Below are 20631 nucleotides of genomic sequence, written 5' to 3'. Positions count from 1 at the left end.
TCCTGTGCCTTTGAATCTCTCTCTCTCTCTCTCTCTCTCTCTCTCTCTCTCGCTACCAGCGCTTGTCCACTCCCCCTCTGCCCCTCCCCTCCTCACTCTGCCCCTCCCCTCCTCACTCTGCCTCCAAGCTGCTGCTGTTTCTGTCGCCCGTAGGGTTGGGTACGTTTGGGGTATAAGGAAACGAGACTGTTGGAGTGCTGGTCCAGGATTTGCATTCATTTTGTGAGCCTAATGTGTCTTGTTTTTTCTTACAGTCATTTATAATCTCTGTTATAATAATAATATAATGATAATCTTTGTTTTATATTTCATGTGAATCTCAAAGCGCTGTTGATGACCGATCGCTTGCATTTCAAACAGCGTTTGCGTCCCAGTATTTGAATATTTTGTCACGCCGCTAATACGTGCTAATCTTTGTGTTCAACAGCTGTGGCATCGATGCAACGATGCAGGATGTTCACTGATGCTCTCTCGCTCGCTGTCTCGCTCTCGCTCTCTCCTCGACACATGACCTCTTGCAGTGGTGACTTGGTGTATGTAGTGGTGTGTACTGACCTCCCTCCCTCCCTCCCTCCATCCTTTCTTTCTTTTCTTTCAGATTTCCTCGACAGTACAGCAGCAGCAATCCAAACCCCTCGGCTCCTCTCCCTCCCACACGCTACCTCACCCCCCTTCCGGCTCCAACAGCCCCCAGCTCCCCCCCCTCATCCTGGGCCAGATACATTCCCCGCACCCCTCCCGCCCCCCTTCCAGACCCTCCTCCCAGCCCCAATCCAGACCCCCCTCCCAGCCCCAGCCCCTCTCCCGTCCCCCTTCGGAGCCCCCCTTACCCCGCTCCTGCACCCCCTCGCAGCCCCCCCTCTTCATCATCCAGAACCACCCGGGGGGGTCCCCCCAACCCCAACCGCAATCTCAGCAGCAGCAGCAGCAGCATCAAGGGGGTGCCACTGGCCCTCCCGCCTCGGCGCAATCCCCAGTCTTGAGACCCCACTCCCAGTCTCCCTACCAGCTGCCCCCTGCCTCCCAGCCGGAGGTCCGGGGAATGGGGTCCCCCCAGCCGCTGCAGCCTCCCGAGGGCCGGGCAGGGCTGCCAGTGCCAGTGGGACACTACCAGTTCCATTTCCAGCAGCAGCAGAGTCCGCGTTTGGGGCTCCAGGCTCAGCCCCCCGCTGCCCCCCCTCCCATGCAGACCCTGCACCTGACCGCAGAGCAGCAGCAGAACCTGCAGCTGGTGGGGGAGCAGCTACAGACACTGTCAACCATCGCTCAGCCCTCCCTGCAGCAGAGGCAGCTGCTGGACACACTGCACCAGGTGAGAGGGGGAGCACTGAATAAAGGAGGGGTGGTGGGGGGGGGGAGAAATGAGGCTGGAAGATGGCGGCTGCAGAGGCATGCTGCTTTCCTAACTCCTGTCTGTCTGTCTGTCCGCCTCAGATCCAACACAACATCATCCTTCAGGCGAGGCAGCAGACCCAGGCGCAGTCCCAGTCTGGTTTGACTCAGTTCAGCAGCACCCCCCAGCCCTCTGTGCTGGTCAGCCAGCAAGCCCCTCCCCCTGCCTCCAGCGGCCAGGCCAGGCCGCCGCACCCTCAGCCGGACCACGCCCACTCTGCTGCCGTGACCTCGGAGGGGGCGGGGCCTCCCGCACAGCTGGCCTCTCTGCTGCAGCAGACTTCTGTGGTGGTGAAGACACCGGGCACTGGTGAGCAGAGTCTTACTGGGAGCACTGGTCTGTGTGTGTGTGTGTTAGGGGCATGTATTGAGCCAGTCTGGTAGCCAGCTCAATTGCCTTCATCGCTGTTGTCAAAACTGAGAGTGGGAGTTTTCGACTAGCGCTCTTTATTATTTGTGAGCAGAGCTGAGTGTTTCTGTGTTTCCTCCCTGCAGGTTTGGGGGTCTCTCCTGCGATGCAGAGCGAAGGAAAGCCGTTCGCTGGGGGGGTGCAGATGAAACAGGGGACCCTCCCTCTCCCGCAGAGCGTGCAGGTGAAACCAGCTGTCCTCGCTCTGTGTGTGTGTGTCTCTGCGTCTCTGACTGTGTTTATGTCTGCCTGTGCCACTGTGACTCTGCCTGTCTGTCTGTCCGTGCTGACACCCCCACTCTTTTCCAGGGGCAGCCGGGGGTGATCAGCTCAGTGGGGGGCCTCAGTGTGCCGAAGGGGTCGCTGCAGATGCAGGTTTTGGGGGCGGGGGTCCCCCAGGTAGTGCCCACAGCCTCCATGCAGACACAGCCTCAGGTGAGAGTGAGGGAGTGTGTGTTGATTCTGACTCTTGCGTGCGTGCGTGCGTGCGTGCGTGCGTGTGTGTGCGCGCGTGCGTGTGTGTGTTGTTTCTGACTCTGATTCTTGTTGTCGAGTTCACAGCTGGGATCCGTGACGAGGCCTGTCTCTGCACCGCCCAGTAAAGAAGCTCGGTAAGTAAAAAAATATTATTATTATTATTATTTTTATTATCATTATTATTATCATGATTATTATCATGAACAAACATATAGTTGTATATGTAGTCTCATCAATCTCTTCCCCCTCCCCCCCCCTCTCTCTCTCTCTCACTCCCCCCCTCTCCTCTCAGGATGCTGGAGCAGCTCCGCAGACAGCAGGGGGCAGTGTTGCACCCGGATTATCAGTCTCCCTTCAGCACCTTCGGAGATGCACTGCAAAGATTGCTCCCCTACCACCTGTACCAGGGGACCCCCTCCTCGGGCAAGGACTACACCAGAGGTACTGTACCCCGAAACACTGTACTCCGAAATACTGTGCTCTGAAACACTGACACTGAACCCTACCACCTCTCTGTGTGATTGTAATCCCCTCGCTCTCTCTCTCTCTGATTGTAACCCCCCCCCTCTCTCTCTCTGTGATTCTAACCCCCCCCCTCTTCTCTCTCTCTCTCTCTCTCTCTGTCTCTCTCTCTCTCTTTGATTGTAACCCCCCCCTCTCTCTCTGTGTTTCAGTGGATGATGAGTTTGAGAGTGTCTCTGCTCAGATTCTCAAACGCACCCAGGCCATGCTCAACAAATACAGACTGCTGCTGTTCCAGGAGTCCAGGGTAGGATCACCCATCCCTCTTTCCTTCACCCATCCCGCCATCCGTCACCCATCCCTCCATCCCTCCCTCTGTCCATCCACCCCATCATCCCTCCCTCCCTCCTTTATTAATTCTAGTGCTGCACAAAGCGTCCGTCCTGACCGAGCTGTCCCCAGGTGAGGGTCGTTGGGGTGGAGATGTGTATCTCAAGGGTTCTGGCTATCCTGGTTGAATAAATACACTGGAATTCAATTGGAATTCACCATTCAGAGTGAAACGAGTGTAGAAACAGCTGCTTGGGTTTGTGTGGATCGCTGTTCTCCTCTAGAGAGTCTAAGAAAAGCAGCGATCATCATAAACCAAGCAGCTGTCTCTTCACTCGCGTCACTCTGAATGGTGAATCAGCCCGATCGACACCACCCACCCTCGTTTGATTTCTGTTGACCCTCAGCTTGATCCCAGTAATCGAAAAATCGGTTTGTACAGCGCAAATTTATTTCTTACAACGCTATGAACTGTAGATTGTCACTGACTGACTCTCTGTGTGTGTGTGTCTGTGTGTCTGTGTGTGTGTCCACAGCGCCAGGGCCCCTCTGCAGAGATGGTGATGATTGACAGAATGTTTATTCAGGAGGAGAAGACGGCTCTATCTCAGGACAAAGTGCTGGCCAAGGAGAGACCAGGTCAGCCTTCAACTGTGCTGCTGAACTTACACTGAGTCAAGCAGACCAGCGATCGGGCTCCAGTGCCTTCATCAGCGTTATTGAAACTAAACTGAGTCAAGCAGACCAGCGTTTGGGCTCCAGTGCCTTCATCAGTGTTAATGAAACTAAACTGAGTCAAGCAGACCAGCGTTTGGGCTCTAGTGCCTTCATCAGCATTATTATTGAGGTGAAACTAGAAGAAAGCTTACAAAACGTGAGCAAGATAAATCTTTAGAAGCTTTTGAATGAATTGTGTTTTGTGTTTTTTCTTTGTCTTTGACAGATGAGTACGTGCTTCCTTCCTGCGTCACACAGGGCCTCTCTACCTCCTCCTCTTCCTCCTCCTCCTCCTCCCGCCCGCGGCCACCTGCCTTTTCCAGCTCCTCCTCCAGCAGCGCCACAGCCCCGCCCCTCATCACGGCCACCAAGCTGGTCATCAAACACGCCGGGGGGGCGTCGCCCTCTGTGTCCTGGGCCCGGGCCACGCCCCCTCCCTCTGTGACGTCATCGCCGGGGGGCGGGGACGCGGACTCCTTGCCTTCCAGGAGCAGCAGGCCCCCGATGAAGACCTATGAAGCTCGCAGGAGGATCGGGCTGAAGCTGAAGATCAAGCAGGAAGCTGGCTTGAGCAAAGTGGTGCACAACACAGCGCTGGACCCCGTTCACACGCCCCCCAGCACCCCCAAAACGCACACACCGGGCAGCACGGTCATCCGGGCTCTCAGCAACGCGACCGCCCCCTCCCCGCTCCCCCTCCCCCCCGCGGTGTCCACGGCGACCGGCACGCCCACGGTGATCACGGCCAATCAGGTGAATGGGACCCTGGGCCACCCGGCGGACAGGAAGCAGCCCACGCCCACTTCCTGCCGTCTCCCGCTGCGCAAGACGTACCGGGAGAACACGAGTCCGCTGAGGCCGGGGGCTGAGGAGGGGAGATGGGGGGAGGGGGGAGGGGGGTTCGGACACTTTGGGGGCCCCTCCCAGCCCCAAAACACTCCCCCCACGACCCTGACCCTCACCCCCACCCCCATCCCCATCTCCACCAGCACCACCGCCTCGACTACCTTCACCCCCCAGCAGAGGGCAACCCTGCCCAGGAGACCCCAGGCACAGCAGCAAGCGCTGTTCGAGGAGGAGGAGGAGAGAGGAAGAGGGCTGGAGAGGGGCAGCAGGACAGTCATTGCCACAGTGAGGCTGGAGAAGAAAGGGAGGAGCCCCAGGAACGAGGCTGTGATGTTCGGGAAGGACCGGGAGAGGCGGGAAGATGCAGCCGGCTTCAGGAAGCAGCTTTCCGGAGCGGAGGAGGAATTCTACAGGGGAGCGATCAAGCAGGAGCCCCTAGACCACTACAGCACGGGAGGGGGACTCTTAAACACACACCCAGGCTTCTCCGGCCCTGCCAGGGCTCGGGGAGCGGGACTGGGGGGGTCCCCCGAGGGGGAGGGGGGGCGCAGCTCGTGGGACAGCCCCTTCCCCAGCGCGGCCAAGCGGTCCAAGTCGGAGTCTCTGGATGTGGACAACGCCAGCTTCTCCAGCGGCAGCCCCCCCCAGGACGACTCTCTCAACGAGCACCTGCAGACCGCCATCGACTCCATCCTCAACCTGCAGCAAGGACAGGGGCCCCCCAGACCCCAGCCTGGCCCCTGCAGGGGCCCCTTGAACACACACAGGCCGCAGCAGCAGCAGCAGCCGGCTGGAGAGACCGCTTACCCCCCCAGGAGCCGCAACGGAGGAGTGGGCAAGGCAAGGACGTATAGTAGATAACAGAGAGGCAGCGGGGGGTCTGTCTGTCTCTGCGGCTTCTGACTCCCTGTTCGTTTTTATTTTTATGTTGATGACAGCGTGACTGAACTGAGTAATTCCAGGATCCTGCGTAATGTTTTTTATGTGTTGTTCCCACATCAAAACTGAAGAACTGGACTGAGAGACACAGAGAGAGAGAGACGCACACACACACACACACAGAGACGCACACACAGAGACACACACACACACACACGCAGAGAGAGACGCGCACAGAGAGAGACGCACACAGAGAGACGCACACAGAGAGAAACGCACACACAGAGATGCACAGAGACACACAGAGAGAGACGCACACACACACACACACAGAGACGCACACACAGAGACACACACACACACACACACAGAGAGAGACGCACACAGAGAGAAACGCACACACAGAGATGCACAGAGACACACAGAGAGAGACGCACACACACACACACACAGAGACGCACACACAGAGACACACACACACACACAGAGAGAGACGCACACAGAGAGAAACGCACACACAGAGATGCACAGAGACACACAGAGAGAGACGCACACACACACACACACAGAGACGCACACACAGAGACACACACACACACACACACAGAGAGACGCACACAGAGAGAAACGCACACACAGAGATGCACAGAGACACACAGAGAGAGAGACGCACACACACACACACACAGAGACGCACACACAGAGACACACACACACACACACACAGAGAGAGACGCACACAGAGAGAAACGCACACACAGAGATGCACAGAGACACACAGAGAGAGAGACGCACACACACACACACACAGAGACGCACACACAGAGACACACACACACACACACGCAGAGAGAGACGCACACAGAGAGAGACGCACACAGAGAGACGCACACAGAGAGAAACGCACACACAGAGATGCACAGAGACACACAGAGAGAGACGCACACACACACACACACAGAGACGCACACACAGAGACACACACACACACACACACAGAGAGAGACGCACACAGAGAGAAACGCACACACAGAGATGCACAGAGACACACAGAGAGAGACGCACACACACACACACACAGAGACGCACACACAGAGACACACACACACACACACACAGAGAGAGACGCACACAGAGAGAAACGCACACACAGAGATGCACAGAGACACACAGAGAGAGAGACGCACACACACACACACACAGAGACGCACACACAGAGACACACACACACACACACGCAGAGAGAGACGCACACAGAGAGAAACGCACCCACAGAGATGCACAGAGACACACAGAGAGAGAGACGCACACACACACACACACAGAGACGCACACACAGACACACACACACACACACACAGAGAGAGACGCACACAGAGAGAAACGCACACACAGAGATGCACAGAGACACACAGAGAGAGAGACGCACACACACACACACACAGAGACGCACACACAGAGACACACACCCACACACACACAGAGAGAGACGCACACAGAGAGAAACGCACACACAGAGATGCACAGAGACACACAGAGAGAGAGACGCACACACAGAGACACACACACACACACACACAGAGAGAGACGCACACAGAGAGAAACGCACACACAGAGATGCACAGAGACACACAGAGAGAGACGCACACACACACACACACAGAGACGCACACACAGAGACACACACACACACACACGCAGAGAGAGACGCACACAGAGAGACGCACACAGGGAGAAACGCACACACAGAGATGCACAGAGACACACAGAGAGAGACGCACACACACACACACACAGAGACGCACACACAGAGACACACACACACACACACACAGAGAGAGACGCACACAGAGAGAAACGCACACACAGAGATGCACAGAGACACACAGAGAGAGACGCACACACACACACACACAGAGACGCACACACAGAGACACACACACACACACACACAGAGAGAGACGCACACAGAGAGAAACGCACACACAGAGATGCACAGAGACACACAGAGAGAGACGCACACACACACACACACAGAGACGCACACACAGAGACACACACACACACACACACAGAGAGAGACGCACACAGAGAGAAACGCACACACAGAGATGCACAGAGACACACAGAGAGAGAGACGCACACACACACACACACAGAGACGCACACACAGAGACACACACACACACACACGCAGAGAGAGACGCACACAGAGAGAAACGCACCCACAGAGATGCACAGAGACACAGAGAGAGAGAGACGCACACACACACACACACAGAGACGCACACACAGAGACACACACACACACACGCAGAGAGAGACGCACACAGAGAGAAACGCACCCACAGAGATGCACAGAGACACACAGAGAGAGAGACGCACACACACACACACACAGAGACGCACACACAGAGACACACACACACACACACACAGAGAGAGACGCGCACAGAGAGAAACGCACACACAGAGATGCACAGAGACACAGAGAGAGAGAGACGCACACACACACACACACAGAGACGCACACACAGAGACACACACACACACACACACAGAGAGAGACGCACACAGAGAGAAACGCACACACAGAGATGCACAGAGACACAGAGAGAGAGAGACGCACACACACACACACACAGAGACGCACACACAGAGACACACACACACACACACACAGAGAGAGACGCACACAGAGAGAAACGCACACAGAGAGACGCACACAGAGAGAAACGCACACACAGAGATGCACAGAGACACACAGAGAGAGAGATGCACACACACACACACACAGAGACGCACACACAGAGACACACACACACAGAGAGAGACGCACACAGAGAGAAACGCACACACAGAGATGCACAGAGACACACAGAGAGAGACGCACACACACACACACACAGAGACGCACACACAGAGACACACACACACACACACAGAGAGAGACGCACACAGAGAGAAACGCACACACAGAGATGCACAGAGACACAGAGAGAGGGAGAGAGAGAGAGAGACGACACACAGAGAGAGACGCACACACACAGAGACGCACAGAGACACAGAGAGAGAGAGACGACACACAGAGAGAGACGCACACACACACAGACGCACACACAGAGACACACACACACACACACACAGAGAGAGACGCACACAGAGAGAGACGCACACACACACACACACACAGACGCACACACAGAGACACACACCCACCCCCTCTCTCTTGCCCTCCCCGCTGATGTTGATTCTGCTGATTCGTTTTGTTCAGTTAAGATCAGCGAAGCCAACACCAGTCTTGTAACGTTTTGTTTCAACCAGTTTTATTTATGAATTATGAATTATTATTATTGTTATTGTTGTTATTAGTGGTCAGTCCTCCAGTCTCACTGTTTGCAGGTCACTCTCTCTCCTCTGTCTTGGCTGTGTGTCTCTCTAGTGGTCAGTGTGGGGTCAGTCTCTCAGGAACATCGCTCCTCTTCACTGTGTCCGTCTCTCTCCTCTCACAGAACAGGGTAGCGTCTCCGAGTGCAGCAGGAAGGAGACAGCGGGACTGCAGAACTTCACATGTTTACTAATAATAATAATAATAATAATAATAATAATAATACAACACAAACACAGTACAGGGTTTATGTCGTTGTCTAAGTTTGGGTGCCGTCTTTAACAAACTAAATCTGGAGCATGCTGGGTGTTTGTGCAGCAGTGCTGGTCAAAGTGGAGTGGGGATGTGCAGGTCCTGATCCGATCTGAATTGCAGGTCCTGATCCGATCTGAATTGCAGGTCCTGATCTGATCTGAATCGCAGGTCCTGATCTGAATCGCAGGTCCTGATCTGATCTGAATCGCAGGTCCTGATCCGATATGAATCGCAGGTCCTGATCCGATCTGAATCGCAGGTCCTGATCTGATCTGAATCGCAGGTCCTGATCCGATATGAATCGCAGGTCCTGAGCCGATCTGGATCGCAGGTCCTGAGCCGATCTGAATCGCAGGTCCTGATCCGATCTGGATCGCAGGTCCTGAGCCGATCTGAATCGCAGGTCCTGATCTGATCTGAATCGCAGGTCCTGATCCGATCTGAATCGCAGGTCCTGATCTGATCTGAATCGCAGGTCCTGATCTGATCTGAATCGCAGGTCCTGATCCGATATGAATCGCAGGTCCTGATCCGATCTGAATCGCAGGTCCTGATCCGATCTGAATCGCAGGTCCTGAGCCGATCTGGATCGCAGGTCCTGAGCCGATCTGAATCGCAGGTCCTGATCCGATCTGGATCGCAGGTCCTGATCCGATCTGGATCGCAGGTCCTGATCCGATCTGAATCGCAGGTCCTGAGCCGATCTGGATCGCAGGTCCTGATCCGATCTGAATCGCAGGTACTTGCCATGGTTCTCATGGGCTGCTTCTTGTCTGAGGCACAAGAAGATCAAAAACGATCAAATTCAAAGAGAGAGAGGAGAGAGGAGAGAGTGACTTCATCACACCAGCTATGAAACACATTGAGGAAGCGCTCAGTGAGCCGGGCTGAACACACACGCTGCACACCTCTATTAGAAACATCCCAGTGAATCCGTACAGCCCTAACTACAACTACAGTTCCTCCCCTGCAATGGTGAGGGATGCTGGGAGCTGTAGTTCTTGAGCTGCAGCGAGCCTGGCTGCACACCTCTATGAGAAACATCCTGTAAAGAAAGCATTGCACCTCAGCGACACATTGAGCACTATAACATGATTCAGAATACCCTATTATTTATTTTGTCGTTTTTGTTTTGTTTCGAACCCGTAGAAATATCTTGGGCAGGTTTAAATTTTGAACAATAAATAATGACGCCTCTCTCCTCGGTTTCTCTATATCAAGGATCCTGGAAATATAAATAAATAAATCATTTGAAATCTAGTAGCACACGAGAGCCCATTTTTGTACTCTATTTATTGTGTATAATGATGAATTCTCTCTCTTTTTTTTTTTTAAATATGTACATTTAGTAAAACTGTAAATTAAAGTGCTCCTTTTTAAAAAGTGGATTTTTGTGTTTTTTTGTTTTATGACATTTAAATACAGTTTCAAAATGAACTTTTATCGAGTCCCTTCAGCTCTCTGTTAACTTATTCTCAGGGTCTTCAGTGTAAATTCAATGGTAAACGTTTCCACTGGAAGTCTTTCTCAGGGTCTTCAGTGTAAATTCAATGGTAAACGTTTCCACTAGAAGTCTTTCTCAGGGTCTTCAGTGTAAATTCAATGGTAAACGTTTCCACTAGAAGTCTTTCTCAGGGTCTTCAGTGTAAATTCAATGGTAAACGTTTCCACTGGAAGTCTTTCTCAGGGTCTTCAGTGTAAATTCAATGGCAAACGTTTCCACTAGAAGTCTTTCTCAGTGTCTTCAGTGTAAATTCAATGGTAAACGTTTCCACTGGAAGTCTCTCTCAGTGTCTTCAGTGTAAATTCAATGGCAAACGTTTCCATTAGAACTCTTTCTCAGCATCTTCAGTGTAAATTCAATGGCAAACGTTTCCACTAGAAGTCTTTCTCGGTGTCTTCAGTGTAAATTCAATAGCAAACGTTTCCGCTAGAAGTCTTTCTCAGCGTCTTCAGTGTAAATTCAATGGCAAACGTTTCCACTAGAAGTCTCTCTCAGAGTCTTCAGTGTAAATTCAATAGCAAACGTTTCCGCTAGAAGTCTTTCTCAGCGTCTTCAGTGTAAATTCAATGGCAAACGTTTCCACTAGAAGTCTCTCTCAGAGTCTTCAGTGTAAATTCAATGGCAAACGTTTCCACTAGAAGTCTCTCTCAGAGTCTTCAGTGTAAATTCAATGACAAACGTTTCCACTAGAAGTCTTTCTCAGCGTCTTCAGTGTAAATTCAATGACAAACGTTTCCACTAGAAGTCTTTCTCAGCGTCTTCAGTGTAAATTCAATGACAAACGTTTCCACTAGAAGTCTTTCTCAGGGTCTTCAGTGTAAATTCAATGACAAACGTTTCCACTAGAAGTCTTTCTCAGCGTCTTCAGTGTAAATTCAATGACAAACGTTTCCACTAGAAGTCTTTCTCAGCGTCTTCAGTGTAAATTCAATGACAAACGTTTCCACTAGAAGTCTTTCTCAGGGTCTTCAGTGTAAATTCAATGACAAACGTTTCCACTAGAAGTCTTTCTCAGCGTCTTCAGTGTAAATTCATTTTCTGCAGTATAAATGTGTTGTTTTTTATTTTCACATAGTAATTCTTTCTCTGAACACTAGAGGGCACTAACTACACATTTTATTTTATTTTTTTCCAAGGCGCATAACTAACCAAATAGGGGGGAAAAAAACCCCAAAACGCCCACCTAGCATCTGATAAACGAGCCGATTCCTTTATACAGCTGCATGGAGGAGCAGGAGGGCGGGGCCAGCGCCTCATTATCATAATATATGTTAATATGTGTTCATCACATTCCAAGCACAGCCCCTGGACTTTTTCTCACTGCTTACAGGGATAGGAATTCTTGGATCGCCACAGTTTAGTGGGAGCTGGTGCAGGGTCCATACTGGTTTTGGTGGTTTTAAACAAATCATTCTCTTTACTGGATAACAGAACATCGAAGGGCTAGTCCTGCTTCGTGATACAGCGCTTTCATACTGTCATGATTACTGCTGAAGTTTGTGGTTTTTTTCGTCTGTTTTCGGGAGGTGTTGCTCACACCCGATGATGAAGCGGGTGTTTCTGTCTCTCCAGCTTCTCCAGAGGTGACACGTTTACTTTTCTTAAGGTTTCTTATTGCTTTTATTCCAGTGAGACGGGCTTCGTGGAAATGCTTCATCTTACTGTAGAGGAGATATTATTGAAAATACTGACTGTTTATTAAACCATTATTATTATTATTATTATTATTATTATTATTATTATTATCTCTTATGTTTTGTGCGTTTGGGATTGCTGTTTTAGGCCTGAACTTTTTTTGTTTTTCTGAAGCATGTTCTGTAGTCACTTCACCACGAAGCCATTTGAAGGTGCAGAGCTGGAGTTCTGTTCTGTTCTGTTCTGTTCTGTTCTGTTCTGTTCTGTTCTGTTCTGTTCTGTTAGTAAGTCCTGCTTTTGCAATTTTTTTTTTAAATAAACTTTTAAACAAGCTGCTTTGTAAATCACCCTGCTTAAGGTTTGTTTTTTTTGTTTTTATGTTATAGCAAGTTTGAGAAACAGACAAAGAAACAGAGAAGCAGGGCGAGGCAGAGGGAGTGACTGGACTGAGACACTCAAACACACACTCAAACACACACTCACACACACACACACACACACACACACTGACACACACACACACTCAAACACACACTGACACAGACACACACTGACACAAACACACACTCAAACACACACTCACACACACACACTCACACACACTCAAACACACACTCAAACACACACTCACACACACTGACACACACACACACTCACTCACACACACACTCAAACACACTGACACACACACACACACTCACTCACACACACACTCAAACACACTGACACACACACACACACTCACTCACACACACACTCAAACACACTGACACACACTCACACACACACACAGACACACACACTGACACAGACACACACACTGACACAAACACACACTCAAACACACACTCAAACACACACTCACACACACACTCACACTCACACACACTCAAACACACACTCAAACACACACTCACACACACTGACACACACACACACTCACTCACACACACACTCAAACACACTGACACACACACACACTCACACACACTGACACACACTCACACACACAGATACAGACAGTCAGTCAGTCCAGTAAGACACACACAGACACAGACACACACACACAGACACTGACACACTGACACACACACACTGACACAGACACACACACACACTGACACAGACACACACCGAGACAGAAGACAGACAGTCAGTCCAGTAAGACACACACACACATACAGAGGGACGGACGGAGGGACGGACGGACAGCCCTCCAGCAGCGATGTCTCGTTGGACGAGCCGGCGCCAGCGGGACAGGAAGCCTCTGGAGGTGATCCGCACGGTGACGGAGGGGCTGCAGTCTCTCTACCAGAAGAAGCTCCTACCCCTGGAGCAGCACTACCGCTTCCACGAGTTCCACTCGGCCGCGCTGGAGGAGGCCGACTTCCACAGCAAGCCCATGGTGCTGGTGGTGGGACAGTACTCCACCGGCAAGACCACCTTCATCCACTACCTGCTGGAGCAGGACATCCCAGGCAGCAGGGTGGGGCCGGAGCCCACCACTGACTCCTTCACCGCCATCATGCACGGCGAGGTGGAGGGGCTCATCCCGGGGAACGTGCTCATCGTCGACCCCAACAAACCCTTCCGCAAACTCAACCCCTTCGGAAACACCTTCCTCAACCGGTGAGTACCAGCCAGCCAGCCATCAAGCAAGCTGATCCATCAATCAAGAAGCAAGCTTTCATAATCTAAGCATTGTAAAGCATAGGGAAGCATTGTAAAGCACACAGAGGTCTGGTAAAGCATAGGGAAGCATTGTAAAGCACAGAGAGGTCTGGTAAAGCATAGGGAAGCATTGTAAAGCACAGAGAGGTCTGGTAAAGCAGAAGGAAGCATTGTAAAGCACAGAGAGGTCTGGTAAAGCATAGGGAAGCATTGTAAAGCACAGAGAGGTCTGGTAAAGCATAGGGAAGCATTGTAAAGCACAGAGAGGTCTGGTAAAGCATAGGGAAGCATTGTAAAGCACAGAGAGGTCTGGTAAAGCAGAAGGAAGCATTGTAAAGCACAGAGAGGTCTGGTAAAGCATAGGGAAGCATTGTAAAGCACACAGAGGTATGGTAAAGCATAGGGAAGCATTGTAAAGCACAGAGAGGTCTGGTAAAGCATAGGGAAGCATTGTAAAGCACAGAGAGGTCTGGTAAAGCATAGGGAAGCATTGTAAAGCACACAGAGGTATGGTAAAGCATAGGGAAGCATTGTAAAGCACACAGAGGTATGGTAAAGCATAGGGAAGCATTGTAAAGCACAGAGAGGTCTGGTAAAGCATAGGGAAGCATTGTAAAGCACAGAGAGGTCTGGTAAAGCATAGGGAAGCATTGTAAAGCACAGAGAGGTCTGGTAAAGTATAGGGAAGCATTGTAAAGCACAGAGAGGTCTGGTAAAGCATAGGGAAGCATTGTAAAGCACACAGAGGTATGGTAAAGCATAAGGAAGCATTGTAAAGCACAGAGAGGTGTGGTAAAGCATAGGGAAGCATTGTAAAGCACAGAGAGGTCTGGTAAAGCATAGGGAAGCATTGTAAAGCACAGAGAGGTCTGGTAAAGCATAGGGAAGCATTGTAAAGCACAGAGAGGTCTGGTAAAGCATAGGGAAGCATTGTAAAGCATAGGGAAGCATTGTAAAGCACAGAGAGGTCTGGTAAAGCATAGGGGAGCATTGTAAAGCACAGAGAGGTCTGGTAAAGCATAGGGAAGCAATGTAAAGCACAGAGAGGTCTGGTAAAGCATAGGGAAGCATTGTAAAGCACAGAGAGGTCTGGTAAAGCATAGGGAAGCATTGTAAAGCACAGAGAGGTCTGGTAAAGCATAGGGAAGCATTGTAAAGCACAGATAGGTATTTTAAAGCACAGGGAAGCATTGTAAAGCACATTGTATTATTATTATTATTATTATTATTATTATTATTATTATTATTATTTATTTCTTAGCTGACGCCCTTATCCAGGGCGACTTACAATTGTTACAAGCTATCACAGTATTATTATTTTTTGTTTGTTTGTTTGTTTTTTTACATACAATTCCCCATTTATACAGCTGGGTTTTTACTGGAGCAATCTAGGTAAAGTACCTTGCTCAAGGGTACAGCAGCAGTGTCCCCACCAGGGATTGAACCCATGAACCCTCCGGTCAAGAGTCCAGAGCACTAACCACTACTCCACACTGCTGCCCAAGTTGAGGAGGGACTGGGAAGGTTCTGATTGAAATGTAAAAGCTATGAACCTCAGGCAGTCAGGAAGGGAAGGGTTCGGGGGGCTGGAGATTACTTCTCTTTATTGTTTCAGTATTCACTCAATAGATTCGTCTTCCTGCAGGAAATAAAACACACTGCAAAATACCAGCTGATACAACAGGGTTCAGAGCTCCCCTCAATGAAGTCTATTATTATTAATATTGAAATGATCAGGAGCCAGGAGTTTGAGCAGGGTTACAAACTCACACTAGCCCTGCTGCTGCTGCTGCTGCTGCACCCAGTCCTGGGGTTCAGAGCTCCCCTCAATGAAGTCTATTATTATTAATATTGAAATGATCAGGAGCCAGGAGTTTGAGCAGGGTTACAAACTCACACTAGCCCTGCTGCTGCTGCTGCACCCAGTCCTAGGGTTCAGAGCTCCCCTCAATGAAGTCTATTATTATTAATATTGAAATGATCAGGAGCCAGGAGTTTGAGCAGGGTTACAAACTCACACTAGCCCTGCTGCTGCTGCTGCTGCACCCAGTCCTGGGGTTCAGAGCTCCCCTCAATGAAGTCTATTATTATTAATATTGAAATGATCAGGAGCCAGGAGTCTGAGCAGGGTTACAAACTCACACTAGCCCTGCTGCTGCTGCTGCTGCACCCAGTCCTGGGGTTCAGAGCTCCCCTCAATGAAGTCTATTATTATTAATATTGAAATGATCAGGAGCCAGGAGTTTGAGCAGGGTTACAAACTCACACTAGCCCTGCTGCTGCTGCTGCACCCAGTCCTAGGGTTCAGAGCTCCCCTCAATGAAGTCTATTATTATTAATATTGAAATGATCAGGAGCCAGGAGTTTGAGCAGGGTTACAAACTCACACTAGCCCTGCTGCTGCTGCTGCTGCACCCAGTCCTGGGGTTCAGAGCTCCCCTCAATGAAGTCTATTATTATTAATATTGAAATGATCAGGAGCCAGGAGTCTGAGCAGGGTTACAAACTCACACTAGCCCTGCTGCTGCTGCTGCTGCACCCAGTCCTGGGGTTCAGAGCTCCCCTCAATGAAGTCTATTATTATTAATATTGAAATGATCAGGAGCCAGGAGTTTGAGCAGGGTTACAAACTCACACTAGCCCTGCTGCTGCTGCTGCTGCTGCACCCAGTCCTGGGGTTCAGAACTCCCCTCAATGAAGTCTATTATTATTAATATTGAAATGATCAGGAGCCAGGAGTTTGAGCAGGGTTACAAACTCACACTAGCCCTGCTGCTGCTGCACCCAGTCCTGGGGTTCAGGTTCAGTCTGTCTGGCTCTCGGTTGACGGTCCGGTTGGTGTGCCTTGTCCTCAGATTCCAGTGCGCTCAGATGCCCAACCAGGTGCTGGAGAGCATCAGTGTGATCGACACGCCGGGAATCCTGTCTGGAACCAAGCAGAAAGTGAGCAGAGGTGAGAGACTGTGACATGCACACACACTGAGAGTGAGACTGTGACATGCACACACACTGAGAGTGAGACTGTGACACGCACACACACAGAGAGTGAGACTGTGACACGCACACACACACAGAGCGAGACTGTGACACGCACACACACTGAGAGTGAGACTGTGACACGCACACACACAGAGAGTGAGACTGTGACACGCACACACACTGAGAGTGAGACTGTGACACGCACACACACAGAGAGTGAGACTGTGACACGCACACACACTGAGAGTGAGACTGTGACACGCACACACACTGAGAGTGAGACTGTGACACGCACACACACAGAGAGTGAGACTGTGACACGCACACACACTGAGAGTGAGACTGTGACACGCACACACACTGATAGTGAGACTGTGACACGCACACACACAGAGAATGGACCTCATCGTGCTGCTGTTCACTCCCCTCTCCTCTCTCTCCTCTCCTCTCTCCTCTCTCCTCTCTCTCTTCTCCTCTCTCCTCTCTCCTCTCCTCTCTCCTCTCTCCTCTCTCCTCTCTCCTCTCTCCTCTCTCCTCTCTCCTCTCTCTCCTCTCCTCTCTCCTCTCTCCTCTCTCTCCTCTCCTCTCTCTCTCTCCTCTCTCAGGCTATGACTTCCCCTCTGTGCTGCGCTGGTTTGCCGAGCGGGTGGACCTCATCGTGCTGCTGTTCGACGCTCACAAGCTGGAGATCTCGGACGAGTTTTCGGAGGCGATCAGGGCGCTGCGCGGCAACGAGGACAAGCTGCGCGTGGTGCTGAACAAGGCCGACATGGTGGAGACCCAGCAGCTCATGCGCGTGTACGGCGCCCTCATGTGGTCGCTGGGGAAGGTGTTTGACACCCCCGAGGTGGTCCGGGTCTTCATCGGCTCCTTCTGGTCCGAGCCCCTCCTGGTTCCGGACAACCGGAAGCTGTTTGAGCTGGAAGAGCAAGACCTCTTCACGGACATCCAGAACCTGCCGAGGAACGCAGCCCTGCGCAAACTCAACGACCTGGTGAAGAGAGCCAGGCTGGTCAGGGTGAGAGAATCAATACACAATCAATAATCAATAATCAATACTGAACTCAGCCCTGCGCAAACTCAACGACCTGGTGAAGAGAGCCAGGCTGGTCAGGGTGAGAGAATCAATACACAATCAATAATCAATAATCAATACTGAACGCAGACCTGCGCAAACTCAACGACACACAGGCACACATCTCCAGTACAGCACTGAGTTCTCTACACTAGACTGTATTGAATTAACTGGCTCTCAGATCCACAGCACTGAGTTCTCTACACTAGACTGTATTGAATTAGCTGCTCTCAGCTCCGCAGCACAGTGCTGTATAGTCACTGTGTTCGCTCTCTCCTCTCCCCAGGTCCACGCTCACATTATCAGCTATCTGAAGAAGGAGATGCCCTCCGTCTTCAGGAAGGACAATAAGAAGAAGGATCTCATCAACAAGCTGCCTGTGATCTTCGCAAAGATCCAGCTGGAGCACCACATCTCCCCCGGAGACTTCCCCGACTGCGCCAAGATGCAGGTGAGCCGGGCAGGGGTACCCCACACCCCCAAATACCACACCCCGCACACCACAGCCCCACACACCACACCACACCCCCACACCACACCACACCACACCTCACACCACACCACACCACATCACACCACACCACACCCCCACACACCACACCCCCACACACCACACCACACCACACCCCACCCCCACATCCCACCCCCCCACACACCACACCCCACCACACACCACACCCCCACACACCACACCACACCCCCACACCACACCACACCACACCTCCACACCCCACACCCCACACCTCCACACACCACACCCCACACCCCCACACACCACACCACACCCCCACACACCACACCCCACACCCCCACACCCCACACCCCCACACCCCACACCCCCACACCCCAACACACCACACCACACCCCCACACCACACCACACCACACCTCCACACCCAACACACCACACCACACCCCCACACCTCCATACCCAACACCCCACACCCCCACACACCACACCCCCACACCCCACACCCCCACACACCACACCACACCACACCCCCACACACCACACCACCACACACCACACCACACACCACACCCCCACACCTCCACACACAACACCCCACACCCCGCACAACACACCCCCACCACACACCACACCCCCAAACACCACACCTCCACACCCCCTCACCCCCAACTTTTGCAGTGTTGACTTTGTGTCTCTGTAGTTCTAGATTCTGACCATTTCCCTCCCTCTCAATCTCCCTGTACATAGGGATGTATGATACACACTGACTCTCTCCCTCTCCCCCTCTCTAACCCCTCTCTCTCCTCCTCTCCCCCTCTCTAACCCCTCTCTCTCCTCCTCTCCCCCTCTCCGCCCCTCTCTCTCTCCCCTCTTTCCCCTCTCTCTCCTCTCTCCCCTCTTTCCCCTCTCTCTCCTCTCTCTCCCCCTCTCCCCCTCTCTACTCCCCCTCTCTACCCCCTCTCTCCTCTCTCTACTCCTCTCTACCCCCTCTCTCTCCCTCTCTCCCCCTCTCTCCCCCCTCTCTCTCTCTGTCCCTCCCTCTCTCTCTCCTATCTCTCCCCTCTCTCTCCCCTCTCTCTCCCCCTTTCTCTCCTCTCTCTCTCCCCCTCTCCCCCTCTCCACCCCTCTCTTTCCCCTCTCTCCCCTCTCTCTCCTCTCTCTCCCCCTCTCCCCCTCTCTACTCCCCCTCTCTACCCCCTCTCTCCTCTCTCTACCCCTCTCTACCCCCTCTCTCCCCCCCTCTCTCCCCCTCTCTCTCTCTGTCCCTCCCTCTCTCTCTCCTCTCTCTCCCCCTCTGTCTCATCTCTCCCCTCTCTCTCCCCCTTTCTCTCCTCTCTCTCTCCCCCTCTCCCCCTCTCCACCCCTCTCTCTCCCCTCTCTCCCCTCTCTCTCCTCTCTCTCCCCCTCTCCCCCTCTCTACTCCCCCTCTCTACCCCCTCTCTCCTCTCTCTACCCCTCTCTACCCCCTCTCTCCCCTCTCTCTCCCCTCTTTCCCCTCTCTTTCCCTCTCTCTCCCCCTCTCTCTCCCCCTCTCTCTCTCTGTCCCTCCCTCTCTCTCTCCTCTCTCAGGAGCAGCTGGCGGTACACGACTTCTCCAAGTTCCACTCCCTGAAGCCGGCCCTGCTGGCCTCTCTGGATGAGCTGCTCTCCTCCGACATCGCCAAGCTGATGCCCCTGCTGAGGCAGGAGGAGCTGGAGAGCGGGGGTCCGGAGAGCGGGGTGCAGGGGGGCGCCTTCGAGGGGACCCGCCAAGGCCCCTTTGGGGAGGGGAGCTGGGGGGAGGAGCCGGAGGGAGAGGAGGGGGAGTGGGTGGTCACTAAAGACAAGCCCAAGTACGATGAGATCTTCTACACGCTGTCCCCTAGCGAGGGCAAGCTGAGCGGGACCAAAGCCCGCGGCTGGATGGTGACGACCCGGCTCCCCAACTCCGTGCTGGGCCGGATCTGGAAGCTGTCCGACGTGGACCGGGACGGCATGCTGGACCACGAGGAGTTCGCTCTCGCCAGCCACCTGATCGAGGTGAAGCTGGAGGGGCACGGGCTCCCCCCCGAGCTGCCCCGACACCTGGTACCCCCCTCCAAACGCAGGCAGGGCTCCGACGGGTAGGGGAGGGAGGGAAAGGGGGGGGCGGAGAGAGAGG

General features: G+C 52.4%; 2 protein-coding genes and 1 long non-coding RNA gene across 5 annotated transcripts in view; all 3 read left to right on the top strand.

Moving 5' to 3' along the window:
* LOC117415528 (BRD4-interacting chromatin-remodeling complex-associated protein) overlaps window positions 1-5810 on the top strand; it is a 17759-nt gene extending 11949 nt beyond the window's left edge. Inside the window, 9 exon segments of the mRNA XM_059026614.1 lie at window positions 599-1312; window positions 1435-1702; window positions 1888-1985; window positions 2111-2236; window positions 2363-2412; window positions 2571-2719; window positions 2953-3047; window positions 3607-3709; window positions 4014-5810. Coding sequence (XP_058882597.1) covers window positions 599-1312; window positions 1435-1702; window positions 1888-1985; window positions 2111-2236; window positions 2363-2412; window positions 2571-2719; window positions 2953-3047; window positions 3607-3709; window positions 4014-5494 — 3084 coding nt within the window. The 3' untranslated portion in view covers window positions 5495-5810.
* Window positions 5811-8545: 2735 nt separating this feature from the next.
* Window positions 8546-10543, top strand: LOC131737456 (uncharacterized). 3 transcript variants are annotated; one of them, XR_009329070.1, is made up of 3 exons: window positions 8546-9251; window positions 9324-9414; window positions 9511-10543. It is a non-coding gene; the product is annotated as an uncharacterized LOC131737456 (long non-coding RNA). The 3 variants fall into 3 exon arrangements; XR_009329069.1 differs by having other exon boundaries at window positions 9324-9438; XR_009329068.1 differs by having other exon boundaries at window positions 9324-10543.
* Window positions 10544-13020: 2477 nt separating this feature from the next.
* On the top strand, window positions 13021-20631 carry LOC117395278 (EH domain-containing protein 2). Its single transcript, XM_059026601.1, has 5 exons — window positions 13021-13923; window positions 16821-16918; window positions 17550-17962; window positions 18306-18470; window positions 20061-20631. Exons 1-5 carry the CDS (start codon window positions 13520-13522, stop codon window positions 20595-20597), a joined length of 1617 nt encoding a protein of 538 aa, XP_058882584.1. The 5' UTR covers window positions 13021-13519; the 3' UTR covers window positions 20598-20631.

This window comes from Acipenser ruthenus, chromosome 7 (genome assembly GCF_902713425.1).
Source record: "Acipenser ruthenus chromosome 7, fAciRut3.2 maternal haplotype, whole genome shotgun sequence".
Taxonomy (NCBI): domain Eukaryota; kingdom Metazoa; phylum Chordata; class Actinopteri; order Acipenseriformes; family Acipenseridae; genus Acipenser; species Acipenser ruthenus.
This window is presented reverse-complemented; position numbering and strand designations above follow the sequence as displayed.